The following is a 20,082-nucleotide window of genomic DNA, read 5'->3' as shown; positions in this document are numbered from 1 at the left end:
TGGGTGGCTAAAATGAGTCAAACGCCAATCCCCCCTTTTTGGATGGAATTTTACATCACAGTTCGGATTTAACAAAACACTGCAGAAAGGCCACTGCAGCAGCGGCACACAAGGCTTGCATATGCCATGCATTTCATTCTGCGCTGAATGTGTTTGTTCTCGCTAAGGTCACATGTTAATGGACTCCGATATTCTACAAGCTGAAACTCGCTTTGCAATCTAACAGCATCTGTGCAGTGTAGGGCTGCCAACTCTCGAGTGGTCAAAGTCAGGAGGGGGCTGGGGGTTGAGGAGAGGATGGCGGGGCGGCTGACGATGACCAACTTTGTCAGTGCCAGGAGCCACCAGTCAGTATATGCAACAAAATTCGACATTTTCTAAATTCATACTATGCTACATTTTACAAGAAAATTGATGTAGTTGCGTGACTAATGCAGCTACCAATACGGACATGGTTACTATAGACAGTTGGGGTTTAAAGCAGAATTAGAACAACAAAACAGCCTTTTTGTTTATCACAATGCAACGGAACAGAAACAAGAAAAATGTGCAGGCAGGCTGCCAGGCATTATAAAAAAGAAATCTGGTTTATTTATTGTCAGCCAGTAGAAAAAAAGAAACGCAACAGTCGGGACACTTGGTGGATCAAGTCAGGACATGGGGCATTTACTGAAAAGCCGGGACTGCCCTCTTGATTTCTTTATGTTTGGCAGCCGTAGCGTTGGGAGTCACTAATCGGGACATCGACGGCAAGGGACGATTGTATGACAATCAATGTTTAAACAGTGTAAAAGAGGCCTGGCACATTCATGCATGATTCGCAGTAGAAGTGCAGTGATGGCGGCACTGCGTCAATTTTCACCTTATTTTTAATACCCCCACCCCCCCCACAACAAGCACACCGCGATCTTTCATTTCCGTGATGCGAGCTTTTAGGATTAGAGTTGTGATTAGCAGACCACTCCGTAGCACGAGCGACTTATGACATGCAAATGAATAAGTAAGCTTTTGTTCATACGACACGGCCACAGAGAAGTAAATCAAATTGTTCCTGCTTTTCACAATCTCGACAAATAGACATCTCCTTGTGTGCAAACTGCGTGATGTTACTGCGAGTACCCCTCACATCTGCTGCACATTCCAAGTAGGCACTGCCTGGCAAGAAACTTTAATCCAGCTGGTTCTCCCTGAATAAGAGCACTCCTTGTATCTAAATTGCCGATATCGTAATTTCAGCATATTGCTGTTTTTTGAAGTGACGAAGCCTATAATTCTTCTCAGAAACCAACCGTCTTTGTTTTATCAGCACAACAAATGGTTGTTGCCAAGTGCACGGTTCCATTATGTCAGCATAATGGTGATTTCATAAAAACGCTAGAATGCCTCTTCCATAGATCAAACAGCCAGAAAAATTTTATTACTCTTTGAAAGCGAACATTTTACCGTGGCTGATGCACATTTTCATGATACTGAAACGACAATGCACTTGAATGACCAGTCTTTGGAGAAAAAATGTGGATTCCATTGACTTGAAGGTACTTCATTTGTGTCTCCTTACACAGCATTTTTAAAAGTTGGCAAAATGAACTTCGTATACATATGTACCTGTCACTGTCGCTCTCAGTGGAGCCATGCCCAGTGGGGGTGCCTAAATTCTAATGGGGGTGGAATACAAAAACCCCCGTTACCGTGCTGTACGTGCATGGTAAGCAACCCTAGGTGGCCAAATTATTCCAGAGCCCTCCCTTACAGCATCCTTCATAAGCCACTGTGCAGCTTAGAATGTGAAATGCCATAACTTAATTTTAATTATTAGTCATCGTCATGTGAATGCACAAAGCAAAAGCATACATTAATACAAAATTCGTTGCATGGTAGCTTCACTGTGTCTGATGCCTCTAATGCCTCTAATGCTGCCTCCCTTTGATGCTTGGAACTTTAGAAGACCCAGTTTTGTATGTTTATGTGCATCATCACAGCATGAAGTTTGTGTCGTTAAGGTAAGTATTAAAAGAAAAACAAGCAAGTTCACTATTTCGCTTAAGACACAAGAGATCGGCAATCACATATAGTAATTTTAGTGGGTTGCCGTTTGTGTATTTCCCACGGTGAAATGTATACATGCAGCTTCAGCAGTGGTAAAAAATTGGAGGACGCTTAAGCTTCGCCTTCAAGAGTAGAAAGCGACAGCGTTCCCGTCGACCCGCCAAGGGGTGTAAGACAATGGGCTACAGCGCAGCGATCACTTACGAGGCGCCCCGCATCGGACGCGGTGAGCGTCGAGCAACGGAGCGTTCGGCGCGGCAACGAAACGTGCGTCTGAGCAAGCGGAACGAACCAAAGAACTCTGTGTCTCGGAGCCCCGGGGAAACGACGCACGCCAGCCAAACGTCGTGATCGGCACGGGCAGAGAGATAGAGAGATAGTGATCTAAAGAATGGAAGGACGCTTGATTCTCCAACCCGTGTGGGAGCACGGAGAAACGTCGTCAGGGGAGAGGGAGTCCGGGACGCGATGCGCCTTGCACCTGTCCTCGCACAACCCCAATGCGCGCATGACGCGCCACCTGTCGGGGCAGCACCGTACATTGAGAGGAGGGGATCTTCTGTGTTTGCCGCAAGATGGCTCTGCGTGTGCAGAAAGCGCTAAAGAAATGTAGCGGAAACGCACTTCCCTACTCGTGTAACTGCAACTTCTGTAAGTTACATGTTCATAATTACCGATATACACCGCAGTATAACTTTCTACGGCTCGTTTCTAAGGCATCACCGCATTCACTAGAGGCGCTTTTGCACCGCTTTGAAGCATGGAACTCGTGGCTGAGTGGTAGAGTCTCCGTCTCACACTCCGGAGACCCTGGTTCGATTCCCACCCAGCCCATCTTGCAAGTTGTTTTTTAGTCATGAAGTGCCTGCCGGGATTTATCGCTCACGGCCAACGCCGCGGACGCCGACGACACCGGCTTTTCTGTGACACGAGCTCCTTAACGCTGTCGCGTTAAAACATTCTGGGAGCTCATTTACAGTTGTACCTTTCAGCCGATGAATATGCTCAAACAAATAATTTTTTTTCTGCACACAGCCAGATGGCACTGACTGAATTTTGGCGTGAAAGTTCTATTATTTTTCTTTCCCATGTAATGATCGCACCCCGAACTTGCCGCAGCAATATGTCGTGTGCCAAGTTTAACTAATGATGATCGCACTTACCATCTGTCAAATGCTGTCGAATGTTACGCGAACAACTCTTCAAGATATACCAAGCGGTCTGCACGCACCAAACATTCTTAAGCAGATGCCCCATTTTATTCCTGTCATCACTTTCCACACTTTCACGAAAAAAAAAGAAGCTACAACCAAACTTGCCTTGGCTGTATTATTTGTAGGCTTTATAATGGTCGTGGTTAACAACAACAACAAAAAAGGCACCTTTCGATTCTTCTCGTTTGCACTCGTGGGCATGCAACAAATTGCTAGCGGCAACGATAGTAGCCACGTTTACACTGATGCATTAGAAGTGTACCCTATTCATATACCGACGCTTGTAACACAGCTAAGATATTCGCCCACCCTTAGCGGAAACATGCCATATTAGGACAGTAGTGAAGACAAATGCCCCAGTTTCCGCAGCATACCTGCCATGTGTTTCTATGTCACTGGCATCTAAGCACTCCCATCTCTGTTTCTGTCCCCTAAAAGTGGAACATGGCTACGTTATTGCCGCAGACTTGCCGATATTAAAGATATTATTCATTACTGATATGGAAGAAACCATTTCAATGCGCATAATGTACTCGCAAAAAGAAAAAAAAAATGCGATCGGCGCGTTTGGCTTGCTCCGCCGGCCGCCATTTTTGTTTTGGTGTCCCGCACTGTTACAGCAGCAGCCACCTGTTTGTTGACTTGTAGTCATCCCGCAGAAAATGCGGGATGAAAAAAAGTTTTTTCTTTTCGCAGGAAATTTAACCTGCACAATGATCACACCCCTGAATTTGCGGCAATTTTTCTAACAAAAAAAAAAGTGTGATCATTATGCGAGTAGATACGGTACATGTACTCACCAATCATCACATCTCATTCTCACCAGTACAAAAATGACAAGCCCTGAAGTTCTGTCCATGGCCCATGACTGATCATGAAACACGCAATATGCATACACATTTTCTCAAACGAGATGCATTGCTAATCACACAGTACGGCACACACAAACAATGTGGCCCATTTCCCTACGAAAAAGATGAGCCAATACTGAAGCCGTTTTTTTTCCGTGTAATTTATCATGCCACAACAAATGTGGCACATTTCTGCGGAAAAGCCAATGCCACTGTTCTTCATTGCACAATCCATCACAGACCACCGTGGTTCACTTCTGCAAGTAAAAAAGCAGGTGTTGCCAGATTTTCATCACACTAGTGCGAGTACACCAATCACTTTGGATGATGTCGGGAAAGGATCATTGTTGCTTTCTTCATTGCGCCCACTATCACTTGTGCTCGGGACGATGTCGGCATTGTAGTCTTCATTTTCGGGCTCTGACGTGGTCGCGATGCCATCATCCGCACTCACAAACTAGTCGACCGTTGATCCGTGAACGGCTTCAGGAAATTCTGACATCTCATTCCCAACTTTGGTGACCTCGCCAACAGCTTCATCGCACTCATCAAAATTTTCAGTCACCACCGGGCACGTGGAAGCCGGCACGTCTGAAGCAATTTTGGATGAATAACTTGCACATAGCCACCTCAACGTCATCGTGCATATGCGTCGGGTGCCACAGGTACCGGGTCGCGAGTTTGTTTGCTTGAAGCCCTAAGCTACCCCTTATTCTTCCTTCAAGATCGTGCTGAGAGTGCTCCTTGGAATCTTGCACGCTGCGGCGACATCCGACTATTCACCGCATTTGACTCGATTCAAGTTTTCGAGCTTCACAGCCAAAGGCAAATTTCGTTGCTTCGTGTTATGCAAGGCGCAAACACAATGAACCAGGAAAGCAGCGAGACTACTCGCACTTCCACCGTCTTGCACAACGAGGGCACAAGAGCGTCTGATTGGCTGTCTGAGCAAGCGCTACGGGCGGGCGGGCGAGGATCATTTTCTGCAGGGGGGTGTCGATGGCTCACACAATACGGCGCCGTCACGGTAGGCAGAGCGGGTGGATGGAGCCGCGCCTTCGGGTTTCCCCACTGCCATGAGGGAAAGCAAACTTCCGGGGGCACTTTTTTGCCACTTGATGTTCGATATATCGGGAGTCGCTGCTATTTTTGTTCCATGTAAGCGTAATTTTTGATATACGTATATACTCATTGCAACTATACCGTGTTCAGAAATTGTTCCATATACAGGATAATTCAATGTAAACAACTGTACCTGTATTGAGAAGCACCGGTGGCATACCAGACTAGAGTGTGAACCTCGATTTGAAGCCAGACTATGAGACCACGACTCATCAGGAGACGTCCGTTGTCTGAGATGTGCGGAAGGTTCAGATAAGCTTAAGACAGGCATATATTATATTTCGAATTATCAATATATTGAACCATTTCGCGAACCCCATCGAGTTCGATATATCTGGGTTTGATTGTATTTTCAACATGCCCTGTCGAATTTTTCGCAAGATTTTTCCCAAATGTCCTGGGCCTTCTTGAGTCAGAAGAAAAAGACTATTGCCAAAACAGAATGGTATGCAAATCGTTGACAAAGCTGCCATTGCAGAGCATATTAATGTATATTTTCACAGTGCCTTTTTTGTTCCTTAATTTGTCATAACCTTGTATCCTGTTCTGACGATTTGGAGATTATATTACTGCCAGGTCTTGTTTTGATGCTCCATAAAGGGGTCCTGAACCGCCCCTTGAGTGCGGTGAAAAAAAAGTCTGTGATAGCATATGCTGCTGGGAACCTCTCAGCCAATTTTTGCTGTCGTGCACGGCGCGTGGAGCTCGCAAGTTGAGCACTAAGTCACCTTTTTCTCAAATGCCCTCTTTTCTACAGAAGCCCGCTCCTCATACCCTTCTGGAGCCTTCATTTCATAATAAAGTGTATTCCCATACGCCACTTCTATTGGCCAATAGCTGACATCAATCAAGAAGGGCATTTGGATTAGTGTGCCTCTTCCTACTGTCACTGTGTATATTTATAGACAAAGTTAGAAAAATAGGCTGAAGTAAGCGAAAATGTGCTTTCGAATTTCGATAATAATTACTTACTTCTGGAAGAAGCCGACCATCGTCCACTCGTACACTCAGCCATGGCTGCCCCCACAGGAATTAAACTTTGGCCACCCTCCTTATCAGTGTCGTACCCGGCAGGTCTCGTTAATTTAGACTAGTTTTGAACGCTCAACCAGCCTCGAACAACGCGAAACTTAAGGTCAGACAACACGCATGTTTGCCAATGCACACTCACTCCTGGCCGCTCCTGGTTAGATGCCTTGGCAGACTAATTGATAATGCTTCAAAGATGCACAAGTTGGATGTGGCTACTATCCGTCGGTCAAGCTGGTGAAGGACAAAGTCGGTCCGTACCAGGTAGCATGATCAGACTGTAGCATATACACGGGAGCAAGCACTCAAGCCCTGTCATGCACAAAGAAAACACTGCACATGCACACTACAGTTGCACGTAGTTGCAGTCTTCTACGTAGCGCTGAAACCACGGCTGCCAGTGTGTGCCACCATGATTCCACTGGCTAAGCGCACTGCGGCTCGCTAAGGACAACTGCATTTGGCTTACGTTTAGCACGTTTAGCGCGACGTAGGCACCAAAATCGGATGTAGTGGCATCCATGTTAACATCCAAAAGCCAAATTGAAATGCGTGCCATGGTGACATTTAGAAGGCAGAGTGTTGTGGGCACGCCTCACTCCGCCGTAGCGCTCGCAGTGTAAGGCATTGAAGAAGGAACGGGAGCACACCAAAGATGTTTGACTGCCAATAACTCTGCTCATGCTGAATGAATTGAAGTGTTTTTTGGGGCAAAGTATTTTTAAAATAGCCTATTTTAAGTTCAAATGCATCTCTCCTTTTTAATAAAAATTGGTTCGGGGCCCCTTTAACCTAAAAACTAAAGCACCACCTGGACCGGATAACCTTCCAAACACGTTCCTTCGCTACTACGCTGAAATCCTTGCTCCAGTTCTTTTTAGTGTGTCCATATCATCTAAAGATCTACCGGCTGACTGGCGGGTGGAATGTGTTGTGCCAACACACAAAAAGAAAGGCGACAAGGTACAGCTCTTTTCCTGCTGTAAACTACTTGAACATATTGTTGATAATTACATAACCAAGTTTTTGACAGACAATAAATTCTTTCCTCTTTTCAGCATGGTTTCAGGAAAGGCTTTTCTACAGTTGCACAACTAACCACAGTAATTCCAAGTTTTGTACCAGTTCTCAAAAAATATGGAAAAACTGACAATTTTCTTGCACTTTCAAAAAGCTTTTGAATTTGTTTTACACCACAAGTTAATGCTTTAGCTAAAGTACACTGGCCTCCGCTCTTTAATAATAAACTGGATTTCTGTCTATATAGCAAACTGTGTCAGAAGTGGGAAGGCTGAACACACGCAGCAAAAAAGGTGTGAAGGTACATGTGAAAAAGACGATGACGCCGGTCGGCAAAACGAAGTTGGGAGTGTTTACTAAAAGAAAAGAAAAAGGAGATGAACTGGGACATGTGATGCGTGAAGTTCGAGAGAGGAGGAATAAAAAGAAGGCAAAGGTGGCTGAGCAGGGCATTTCGAACGTGGACTCGGAATAGGGCAGACGTATCTCCAGCTGTGCTTTAAAGACGGGAAGGAGCAGCTTCGAGGACCCGGATAGAAGGGACAACCTGGAGATGGCTGGCAGCGGATCCGAATCCTGAGCAAGGCCACGGCTATGTTGCCGTAGCCTTGCTTTGCGGGCCTGGTCTAGCCCCATGATTCTGTCACTGACCACTGTCCAGTGCCATGAGGGAAAATGCCTGGCCAGGTCAGCAGCATGATACCTGATGGGCCAAGACTGCGTCCTGTGCCACGCTGGTCTTGGCAGAGAGCCAAACCCTATCAGTTACAATAGAGGCCATTGCCCCCAGGGGCGCCAGAACCGCAAAGGCCGGCATCTTGTGCAATGCCAGGCCGGTGTTCACGACTACTGGTGATGGTCAGAATGTTCGATTTTTAGTGGCTACTTGTTTAGTCGAATTGAAGAACAGTATATAGTTATGGTCTCGTTTGCTATGTATATAGCTTGTCCTGGGAGTTCTTCGTGTGTGTATAGAATTTATGGTGTTTGAGAATACTTTAGTGTTCATTCTTCTTAGTTAGAACCTTTTCTTCAGATACATGTTTTTGAATATGCTTGCACTGTGTTCAGTCTCTTTCTAAAGCACTGAAATATGTGACAGTGTCCAATCTGTTTCCATTAATGGTCGCTGACGACGCCATTTGCTAGCTACTGCACAGGTACCAAAAGCTAGTGAACTCAGGCAGCTCCTGTTCCTGCTTTACATTAATGATACTGTTAACATTATTGAAGGGCCACTCCAAATCCAATTATTTGCAGACGACAGCCTTTTGTAACATGAGATTGTTTGTTGAGAGGATTAAGAACTTTTGAATGTTAACCTTAATAACACTTACTACTGGTGCAAATAATAGGACATGAAGCTTAATCATGAAAGAACAGTACAGTCGAACCCACTTATAACAATATTCACGTGCCAAGGAACACCCATTGTTATAACTGTAACTGTAAGTGGGTTGCACAAAAAAAAAGCAGAGCGGACAAACATCCAAATGTTTTAATTAGACAGAAAGAAGTACACTCGAATCTACTTATAGCATTGCCGGTTTTAAAAATTATGCAGATCCCATAAACTGTGGAAATCAATGTAAGCGAAGCTTTCTGTGCTGTTTGCTTTGATTGACGATAATTAGCGGTGATGCGAATAGCAAATGCTGAACTTTTTCAACATTTTGTCCAGCACAAGAGTGGCGAGTTGATCTTAAATGTTATTCTGCGTGCACCACTGCCATTTGTCTGCGTAGTACATAAAACACAAAGGAAGAGGTGTTTGCTTGAGGCGTTGTTGTGCGCCATATTTCATAACCTCCGAGAGGATTGAGCAATGTCATTACCTCGCATGGCACATAGCATCTTGGCAGAAGCATTAAACTTGAACTGGATTACGGGGCTCTATGTGCCAAAACCACAATCGGATAATCGTCATCATCATCATCATCATCATCATCATTTATTTTTCCTTAAGGACCCCTGTTGGGGTATTACATAAGGGGGGGTTACAGAAGATAAGGATAGAAACAAAGATATGGTTACAATTTCTTACAAGACTCAGCCCGTGGATTCGCATTTAAAGAAAAAAAAAAAGCCAAGAGGCACACTGAATAGAATGCAAATACAAATCAGCAGAACAGTCACAATGTGAGATGGCAATCGCAAAAGAATGAAGGCACAGTACGGTCATTATAAGGTTAGGGTTTAAGGTGATCAGTAAGCAGCTGCTTGAAAATAACGGGGTTGCGCTCATTGACAATTCTATCTGGTAAATTGTTCCACTCTATAATGGTGCTAGGCAGAAACGATTGATTAAAGGAAAAAGTTGAACCATGCAAGCACTGGATGCTGCAAGAGTTAAAAAGGCAACGAGATGTACGGGTTGGCGGGATTAGAAGCCTTCCATGCAGTTCGGGGAAGTTATAATAAAGTCGCTGGAAAAGGCACAGTTTTGCAATTTTCCGAAGCAACACCAATGGTTCGAGTCCTAGAGATGATTTGATCGCACTGACACTTTCCTCACAGCTGTACCTGGAAGTGATGAATCTAGCGGCACGATTTTGTATCGATTCTAATGTATTAAGTAAGCTTGGTGCGGGCTCCAAATAGCTGAGGCGTATTCAAGTTTACTTTGAATAAAAGTTTTATAAGCTAGTTTTCTTGTGGATGAAGGGCACAGCGCAAGGGTACGTATGACGTAACCAAGTGATTTATTAGTGTCGGTAGCCAATTTTGTTATATGGTCAGACCAGCTCAACTTCCTATTAATAGTGATGCCGAGATAACGATACGATTCAACGGTGGATAGGGCTGTCGAGTTTAAAAAGTACGGGTGATTCTTGTTAGAGTGTTTACGGGATACATGCATAACTTTACATTTGGAGATGTTAAGTTTCATTAAAGAGTTGGAACACCAGGTTTCTAATGAACGTAAGTCTTTTTGGAGCACTGCATGGTCGGCTGGGTCTGTAATGCGACGGTAGATTACGCAGTCATCTGCAAAAAGTCGGATATTGGATGATATGCCATTGGGAAGGTCGTTTATGAAGATGAGAAAGAGAAGGGGACCGAGGACGGACCCCTGCGGTACTCCGGAGATGATGCTAGCAGTGGTTGAGCAATGATTTCTGATAGCTGTGTACTGGAATCGATTAGTAAGGAAGCAACGGATCTATGACAGTGCGAGAGGGTCGAGACCGAGGCATGAAAGTTTGGCCAAAAGCCGCTGATGGGGAACACAGTCAAATGCTTTGGCGAAGTCTAGATATATGACATCAGTTTGAAGTGATGAGTCTAAGTCCAGGTGAAGTTCAGTAATAAATTCAAAAAGCTATGTAACGCATGACAAACCAGGCTGGAAACCGTGCTGATTGTGCAAAAAAAAGGAATGATCACCGAGATGACATGCTATTTACGAATATATTATATGTTCTAGGAGTTTACAGGGAATACTCATTAGGGAAATGGGGCGATAGTTGGAAGGATCAGAGTGGCTGCCTGACTTATATACCGGTACCACTTTACTAATCTTCCAGTCATTTGGAAGTGAACTATCAGTAATGGACTGGGTAAAAATTATTTGTAATATTAGACTGCAAATTGCTTTCGTACCTTTTAGTATCTTAGCAGTGATGTTATCTGGCCCAGGGGCACTTGAAATCTTTAGGTTATCAATAAGTTTCATAATGCCTTGAGAATTAATCGTAATGGGAAACATGAGGGGAAAACTGTGGCTGGGCAAATCAAAGTCCTTCAGTGCAGGCTCACGAGTGAAAACAGAAGAAAAATATGAGTTCATTACGTATGACCACTGATCAAGCGGCACGTTTGAACCGTCAGGATAAGTCAAGGAAATGTTATTGGAGCTAGTGATTGGTTTTAGAATATTCCAAAATTTTGGGGGGTTGACACGTATGATGTTAGGCAAATCGTGGTGGAAGAACTTCTTTTTGGATTGTCTCAAAGTGATAGTGTGTTTGCGCAGGCATTTGAAGTACTTGTCCCACTTTGAACAAGATTTAGAGCGTTTCTCATCACGAAACAGACGTTTTTTCCTTCCCGACAGCCTCCGAAGTGTGTTAGAAAACCAGGGTTTCCCTAAATCACCACAAATGCGAACAAGAGGTACATGTCTCTCAACAAGCCATAATTTTTTCTTAAATAACCAGTTTTCATCTACTGTACGAGAAGGAGCAGTCTCACGAAAAAAATTTGATAAAGTGTTCAGTTCAGTGTTAATTTTGCTAAAATCTGCTTTGTTGTAGTCCCTAATGTATTTGGTCGAGGACTGTCTGAAAGTAACTGGGACACAGAGATTAAACAGCAGTAATTTGTGGTTGCTTAGACCAGCAACGGATGACAGCGATGTTATTTTGGGGTTAGAAACAAGGACAAGGTCTAGAATGTTCTCCCCACGGGTTGCCATATTAACAATGTGAGTAAAATTGCAGGTAAGGATTGTGTCAAGAAAATCTCTAGGTTTGCCCAGTTAATGTCCAGAAAATTAAAATCGCCAAAGAGCATAAAATTCGCAGACGGGAAGCGTGAGTAGAGATTCGCTAGTACAGAATTTAGTTCATGGTTGAAAGAAACATCACAGTCAGGAGCACGATAACAAGCAATAATCACAGTCATACTTGACCGAAGTGATATATTTACACACAAAATTTCATGTTGACAGCTCAATTTGGTGACATACGAAGGAACACTTTCTTTCACAAAAATCAAAATGCCACCTCCCCTGCGCCCCAACCTGTCAAGCCTGTGAACAGCGTATGTTTGGCTATCATTTAGTAGCTCGTGGTCAGCAATATTTGGATGCAGCCAAGATTCCGTAAGTATAGCGAGGTCGGTATTGTTGTCTTTCAGGATAGATTTTAGAGCATCTTTCTTAGGCAGGTTTGCGAGCAAGACGGACATTCTGATAAACAGGGACAGTAATCGAGGAAAGGCAGGTCTGGGGGGGAGAAGAGGGATGCGCATGCCTGGAGAGACGCAGTGACCGCTATGCCCTCAGTTCAACTATACAATCAGATTCAGCATTGCACGTGAATTGCTTGCCATCAAGCAGCAGCTTGTCAAAGCGAAGTTTAAATGATCTGCCGCTCTGTTGTCCATGACGATAAAGTTTCCTTCGCACCTGTCGAACTCTGGCTGAGTAGTCCTCGCGAATCGAATAATTCGTGCCCTTGAGCTTAGAAGCCACTGCAAGAATTCTTGATTTATCTTTAAATCTTGCATATTTTACAATAATAGGCCTAGTTTTGTCTTGCTGGTAATGACCAAGTCGGTGTGCACGCTCCAAGTCATCTGTACTAACGGATAAACCAAGTTGCTCGGAGCAGAATGATACTACTTTTGTCTGGGACTCAAGCCAAGTCTCACCCCCCCTTTGTGTCTTGAATTTCACAAAAAAGTAAGTTTGAACGACGCAGGCGATTTTCTGCATCATCGCATTTTTTGGTAAGAACTTTGATTTCAGTGGAAAGTTTTGCAAGGCTACCATTCATGTCCACCTTTAAACCTATTTCGTTTGACTGAGTCGACTGGACAATCTTCTCTAGGGCATCAACGCGAACCGAAAGGCTGGTCACGAGGGTCTCAATGCTATTCTGTGATGCTCGGATTAGAGAAAGCTCAGACAGAACAGAGCTTTGTGATGTTTCTATGCAAGATATGGCCTTTGCAATAGTTTCAATGGACGGCGGTGAAACGTCATTTGGTCCTGGGTTTAATTCTACATCTCCCGACAGCAACAGGAGCAGAGTAATTGTGTTAGCATTGATGTATAGAGATAGCATTTCACACAACAGCCCACAACAAGTTCCAATAACACAAGGGGGCACGACACCGCAAGAAAACAGCGATTTCCAGAGCGGACACAAACCGCATTTGGAAGGTAACTGACCTGCGTCAAGAAGGGGATTTTTGTGACCACTGTCGTTGCGGTGGCGTGCCCCAACTGGCCCCAGTCCGGTGGTGCAATATGTAGTCTATGCGGCTGTCCCTCGCGCATAGTTGCTCGATGTTGCCAGACGAAAAACCGGACTGTGGCAAGGAACGGCTTGTGTGAGGTGACTTGTGAAGAACCGTTCAGGGCCATGGGTAGCATCTGGGCGGGTGCGCTTTGGTGGTAAGCCAGAAACGTGTTGCTGCCATGGAAGCTCAGCCGAAGCGACAATACGAACCACAGGACGAGAACCTGCGTCAAGAAGGAGATTTTTGTGACCACTGTCGTTGTGGTGGCGTGCCCCAGCTGGCCCCAGTCCGGTGGTGCAATATGTAGTCTATGCGGCTGTCCCTCGCACATAGTTGCTCGATGTTGCCAGACGAAAAACCGGACTGTGGCAAGGAACGGCTTGTGTGAGGTGACTTGTGAAGAACCGTTCAGGGCCATGGGTAGCATCTGGGCGGGTGTGCTTTGGTGGTAAGCCAGAAACGTGTTGCTGCCATGGAAGCTCAGCCGAAGCGACAATACGAACCACAGGACGAGAACCTGCGTCAAGAAGGAGATTTTTGTGACCACTGTCGTTGTGGTGGCGTGCCCCAGCTGGCCCCAGTCCGGTGGTGCAATATGTAGTCGATGCGGCTGTTCCTCGTGCATAGTTGCTCGATGTTGCCAGACGAAACACCGGACTGTGGCAAGGAACGGCTTGTGTGAGATGACTTGCAAAGAATCATTAAGGGCCACGGGTAGAATCTGGGCGGGTGCGCTTTGGTGATAAGCCAGGAACGTGTTGCTGCCATGGAAGCTCAGCCGAAGCGACAATACGAACCACAGGACGAGAACCTGTGTCAAGAAGGAGATTTTTGTGACCACTGTCGTTGTGGTGGCGTGAGGCAGGCTGTAGTGGCGCACTACGGATTGTGGCACCATGGTTTTTTTAAGGTGTCCCTAAATCAAAGTGCGTGAGCATTCTTTATTTAGCCCTTGCCGAAATGATGCTGACTCTGTCAAATCCACGACCTCGAGCAATGCCACGGTCACAAAGCTATTGCGGCGGGCACAGAAGTGTTGATTTGATGTGCAACTGCTTCCATTGTGTCGCCTAGGCCCTGCAGTGCGCTTTAATTAATGCGGCTCTGCTTCGGCACGCCCTCTATAAGTTGTCTGCTAGACATATTTATATGGTTTTATCTTTCAGAAATAGCAGAAACGCATCGTACCGAACCTTGAACTTACTAATCCAGAGTTTCCTTGCCTTCTCACATCACCTTTACCCTCCCCCCGATTTTGTATTTGTATGGGAAGTGCGAGCGAAGAGTGGCAAGTCTGTTAACTCGTTTTGCGACTATGTTGGTTCTACCCATTCTCTGCCTCCTCTCCCACTCCTCTCTTCCATTCTAGCTAGCTTCCCTCTGCATTTGCACGTTTGTAGAAAGGTAAGCACTTGCGAGGGGTCACGGATAATTACAGACATCAAGAGGCTAATGTGGCGAGGACCCTGGAGCTCCAGAGGACATTGTGCACACTTGACGCAGTGCGGTCTAAATGAGTTCCTCTCGTTTTTTTTTCTCTGCCACGCTTCTTCCATGTATACACACGCTCTGAACCACCCCCCCGACGCAGTGTGCCGGACAACAGAAGCCACACCAGCAGCAGAAGTGGGAAAGTCGAAGGAAAAGGCAAAGAAAGCTTCGCTTTAATAATACTCGGATGAAACAATGAGCAACTGCTGCTGGGAACGTTTCTGTGTGTTCTATGGTAAAATAAAACTGCTTACTACAATGTTTCCATGCCGCATTATTGGCTACAGAAATTAAATCTGGCTACTGGGTATCTGCCCCTAAAATAGAAAAGAAATCCAGAAAATGATAAAACAAAAATGCAAGCTGCCCCACCTGCCATTGCATGCCCAACGCCTTTGCCACACCCGCCTTTATGCCACGTATCCTGTACAGCAAGCCTTCGTCACATTATGGGCCTTCTGCGCCCATCTCCCACCTTCCTTGTACCCCTTTCATTACACGAGTTGACCACGTTGCCTTCGAAGGGGTGGGAGGAAGATGGGAGACGTGAGGCCAGCAATGTGACAAAGGCATTTTGTGTGGTGTGCGTGGCACGTGAGCGAATTGTCATATGTAAGAGGCATGTGGCGCAGAAAGGAAGAAGAGAATGATGCGCACGTATCAGTTTGAACGGCACGAGCCTTCAAGGAGTGAGACCCGAGCTGTGATCGAGAGAGAAGCGGCGCCAAGCTGGCATTATAGATGTGGCTCTGGGCCAAGAAGGTTGTAGCATCAGCATCAAAGTGGCGACGGGAGCCATGGAGGTTCGGTCAAGTTCGTGACGCTGGCGGTCCAGGGTGTGGCCGTCGACCTCGGCGACGTTCGAGCGAGGCTCCTTGGGCCAGCTGCAGCCTCTCATGGCAGTGCTTGGCACTCCATGAAGGATTTCCTTTCAGAGGCAGACTAGAATGTACGATAGTCCCCAGAGCGTCTAGTCGGCACTCGAAGAAGTAGTGGCGGAACCCAGAGTTAGGCCTAATCGGTGAAGCCAGGCATCTTGTCGGCACTCGAAGAAGTAGCGGCGGAACCCGGAGCTAGGCCTAGCCAGTGAGGCCAGGGTGCCACGTCATTAACGGAGTTCAGTACACCAGCATCAGGGATGGACAAGTTGAATGGTCAACACCAAGGCAGCAACATTTACCGAGTCGGCGAGAACATCGACTATGATGAAGATCCAACACGCATCGGACTCGCTCGGAAGATGCGTGCAACGACAAAAGTCAGTAAGAATGGTCCCTTCCAGTACCATCGCAGCTATAGGCTACGGTTGCCTGAGTTTTGCATAAAAAATGCCAGTGACTAACGTAGAGGGGAATAAGGACGTGTTAAGGGATTACTAAGTAGGTTACATAATTGTTACTCGATGGGGGCGAAATGCGAAAAACACCCGTGTGCTTAGATTTAGGTGCACGTTAAAGAACCCCAGGTGGTCAAAATTTCCGGAGTCCTCCACTACGGCGTGCCTCATAATCAGAAAGTGGTTTTGGCACGTAAAACCCCAAATATTATTATTATTATAATTGTTACTATTTCTTCATTGTGTTTTAGTTTGAGTGAATTTTATTTTGAATGTGGGGTAGAGTGTGATTAAAATCTGTTGGCTGTGCTGCTCTGCGTCTCTCAACCCCATCTCTCGTAACATCTGCACGTCCCCGAGATTGGTGACACACGACACAGATGCAGCTGCTCACAACTTTTTTCAAAGATTTTGCCTTTTTTTTTTCATTTTGGCGCACATGCCCAAAAGCCAGGTTCATTTGTCATAACCGATAATGCGGTATGGAAGCATTCCAGTAAGCAGTTTATTTAATCATAGAATGCATGCAAAAGTTGATGGCACATCGGCTGCTCATCGTTATATCTAATGTGTATAAGTGGTTCACTGTAAACATGCATATTACCAAGAAGAGAAATAAGTGGATGTTTCCTTATGGTCTTCCTACTCATCCTCTTACTGAAGTTAATCAATATAAATATTTAGGGGTTTGTAGCAAGCATGTGACGCCTCCTCGAGCATAATCTTCGTTGGCCTGCCAGGGTCAGTTAGGCAACATTGGTCACCGCACCAATAAATACCGGCGAGCACAGCTGCTCGGCGGTCAGTCATCGTTCGTCACCACCACGCTGCATAGCGTCCATCTAACGGAGGATGCCTCGAGCCCTCTCTTGATCCCGAACCCGGGTGGATCGTGACAGGGTTACAATAACTAACAACCAGGTTTGAGAAAATAGATAGAATTTTACGGCATTCTATATTATCTTTGGCTTTAATTTCTGAATTTGAAGCTTTCAAGGTATTTGAAACAAACAATTATAAATTTGAAAATGTGTATGATCAGCAGTTTCAGTGAGCAAGCTTCATTGCCATAACATGGCTTATAGCCATTACAAGCCAAAGATGAAAATTTATATGCAATCACCGATTGAGGTTTGCACCTACTCAATTATTCACATATTGATCACGCAGCACCTCCACTTTCTTTCCTGAGTGTATGACGGCAACTGAAGTTATGAACACTGAAAGTAGTCTGGTTCTACCTTTTGGGCATGATCTGCGTGCATGAAATACCATGGCCATGAAGAAAGTTAATGCCATTCTGTTCATCCCCCTTACTCCCACTTTCACCGGTGAGATGGTTTCTGGGCTTCTCGAGAATCGGATAGTCGCTGCGAAAAACTTTGCATTGACTCGGCACGAAACCATGGCCTTGGTTGCAGACACCCGGCAAAGCAGCACTGTTTAGAAGTAATCGCTGAGGAAGGTGCGGCAGTTGGCGGCAAACCATCGCGGGTAGTTTGGCACTGACGGGTGATATGGCCCAAGATTATCTACGTGGGCTAGACTGAGAAGTGGCAAGTGTGCCTAGCAAATTCGTCTGCGCGCTAGCTAGACGAAACAAGTTAATCTCGCCTGTAGGCAGAAGACACAGAGCTGGAGCTATCTGCTCAGGTGATCCCTACATTCTCATAGCACATGGGAAAAAGTGCTGGATACATTGCATGAGGGGCAGTTAGGCTTATAGACACCCGTATACAGCTGGAAGCATGGGACCGCCTCCTGTGATCAACCGACAGCTGCATCCAGGCTGCAACTCTAGACGCCTAGGACGTCACAGGCAGGTGCCACTTAATGGGTTGCATGGGCAATTCTACCTTCAGCAAATAAAGTTGTTCTCTTGCTCTCTCTCTCAGGTGATCCTTTTTGGAGATACTGTCACTTTTGCAAGATTCCACACGATTCAGCACCAGCTGCGTCCGCGTATATGGCTAACGCATCCAGTGCCAAGTCACAAAATTTCGCAAAAATAATAGTGATCATCAGAGAATACTGCCCCTAGACTGTGGGCATCATGCAATCAAAATCACACATCACACGATCCCCTGCATCCCGACAAGCGAATGCAAAATACTCCTGTAGCCTCGACCAACAATTTTTCTTTCTTATATTTGTCAACACGTGGCAGTTGTGCCAAGGTAGTATGCTAATCCCACTATTCAACTATTTGCTTCGAAACTATTTGATACTTATTATTCAATACTTATTTGCTTCTGAAATTGCTTCGAACCAAAAAAACTGATATTCGCACAAGCCTGCTAACAACTCGAGTTGGAATTCTCACGTCTCCGATTCGTCATTTTGCGAGCTTTGTATCCTTCAACACAAACTAAAACAAGCACCTCCCCAAAATTAGTTCATGCATACTGATCACTCATTAGGCCTAAAATGGAATACACCTGCAGCGCCTGGAGCCTCTACACTAAACGCAGTATTAACGCATTTGAAATGGTTCATTGGAATGCAGTTCGCTTAATTTTTTTCTAAGTACTGTAAAACCGACTTGCCCATAACTCCCATGCAAAAGCAAAGCACCTAGACATTGTAACTTTGGTGAAAAGTGTTGAGGTTTGTCTTATTTCTTTCCTCAAAAGTAACTAATTGCTGTAGCACTTTGACCAACATGCCCATTCATTAGCATCATGGCTAGCTAACCAGACATAATTAGTCTGAGTTTTTACTTCCCTATCAAGCAAGAACAAACACTTTCAAATTTTCTTTTTCTCCCAGCACTGTAGATCAATGGAACACTCTACCATTGTCATTGCTAGGAGGTACTCATTCTTTACAACGTATTCATGACACCACACTTTAACAACTTGAAAGTGATATGTTCATTTGTACAAAGCACATTTTTTCTTGTTTCATACTTTTACTCCTCCTGCATGGGCCCAAATGGGCCTGCAGTATCCTGTAAATAAATTATGCACAGTGCAATCTGGGCCATGCTTGGTTTCCTATCTCCTCAACACAAGAGCTGGCCAGTTGATGTGCTAAGAAAAGCTTGTTCCCATGTATATGGTTCTATGCTAAGTGCAGTCACATTTTAAAGAACAATGACAACATTACCTGGCAGGGCTACGCGTTCCCGCAAGCCAGTCCATGGCAGTAGGAACACAATGATGTACACCTGCACACAAAAGAGTCAGTTGGGTTGCGTGCCAAAGTCACCAATTTGCTTTCAATTTTACTCCAACAGTGAAACTGCTGACAGTCGCGCATCATGTTTACCGAGTTAAGCAATTTACCTGTTAGGAAAGCATTTCCACGTGGACAGACACGACTGTTTTTCTTTTTTCTTATTACAAAGTGCATAGTAAATTTGCCTTCGAGTAAGAACAGTAACTGAGAGATCACAACTAGATTTTGATCTTAAAAAAAAACTTTTCTGTATGACATAGCATAATCTTTCCATACATAGAAATTCGGCTAATTTTTTTCAGCATGTGCCTCTGTTTGAGCATGAAAAAGTCACAATTTTGCGCAAAAGGCAAAGCATCAATTGCAGTAGCACAGTAGTAGACAGCTATAGAAAGAAATGATAGTAGTTTTATGGGCTGTATAAACTTGCAGACATTCACTTATGAACGAAATTAACAAGCATGGTGTCACATGTGCAAGAGCAAACATGAACACATCTCACTCAATGACCATGCACACTTGCTGTCAAAACGCTGGAGTGAGGAAGTGTGACAGCAGCAGCGAGTGAATTGACATTTGTGCTCCCTTTCACTTCAATGTGAACTAAGCACTGAGAACACAGCACACACGAATTTATCAGCACTTGGCACACTCTGTCCCCATCGCAGATCACTTTCAAGATCGGGCCTGCACAACCATGCCATACGCAGCCGAATGTAGAATCGAATATGTATTGAATATCAGAAAATAACAAACACATTTATGCTTCCAAATTTTGAGCAAAAGAAATCACCGTGCTGCACATGCTCAGGAGGCTAATCAC

General features: G+C 45.1%; 1 protein-coding gene across 12 annotated transcripts in view; it reads right to left on the bottom strand.

Moving 5' to 3' along the window:
- LOC142557859 (transmembrane protein adipocyte-associated 1 homolog) overlaps nt 1–20,082 on the bottom strand; it is a 210,713-nt gene that overhangs the window by 57,001 nt on the left and 133,630 nt on the right. For all 12 annotated transcript variants that reach the window (XM_075670074.1, XM_075670070.1, XM_075670072.1 and 9 more), the window contains one exon: nt 19,188–19,248. In XM_075670074.1, coding sequence (XP_075526189.1) covers nt 19,188–19,248 — 61 coding nt within the window. The remainder of the gene's footprint in view (nt 1–19,187; nt 19,249–20,082) is intronic.

Source organism: Dermacentor variabilis, chromosome 9 (genome assembly GCF_050947875.1).
Source record: "Dermacentor variabilis isolate Ectoservices chromosome 9, ASM5094787v1, whole genome shotgun sequence".
NCBI classification, from domain to species: Eukaryota; Metazoa; Arthropoda; class Arachnida; order Ixodida; family Ixodidae; genus Dermacentor; species Dermacentor variabilis.
The sequence above is the reverse complement of the archived record's forward strand: the minus strand, read 5'-3'. Positions and strand labels throughout refer to the sequence as shown.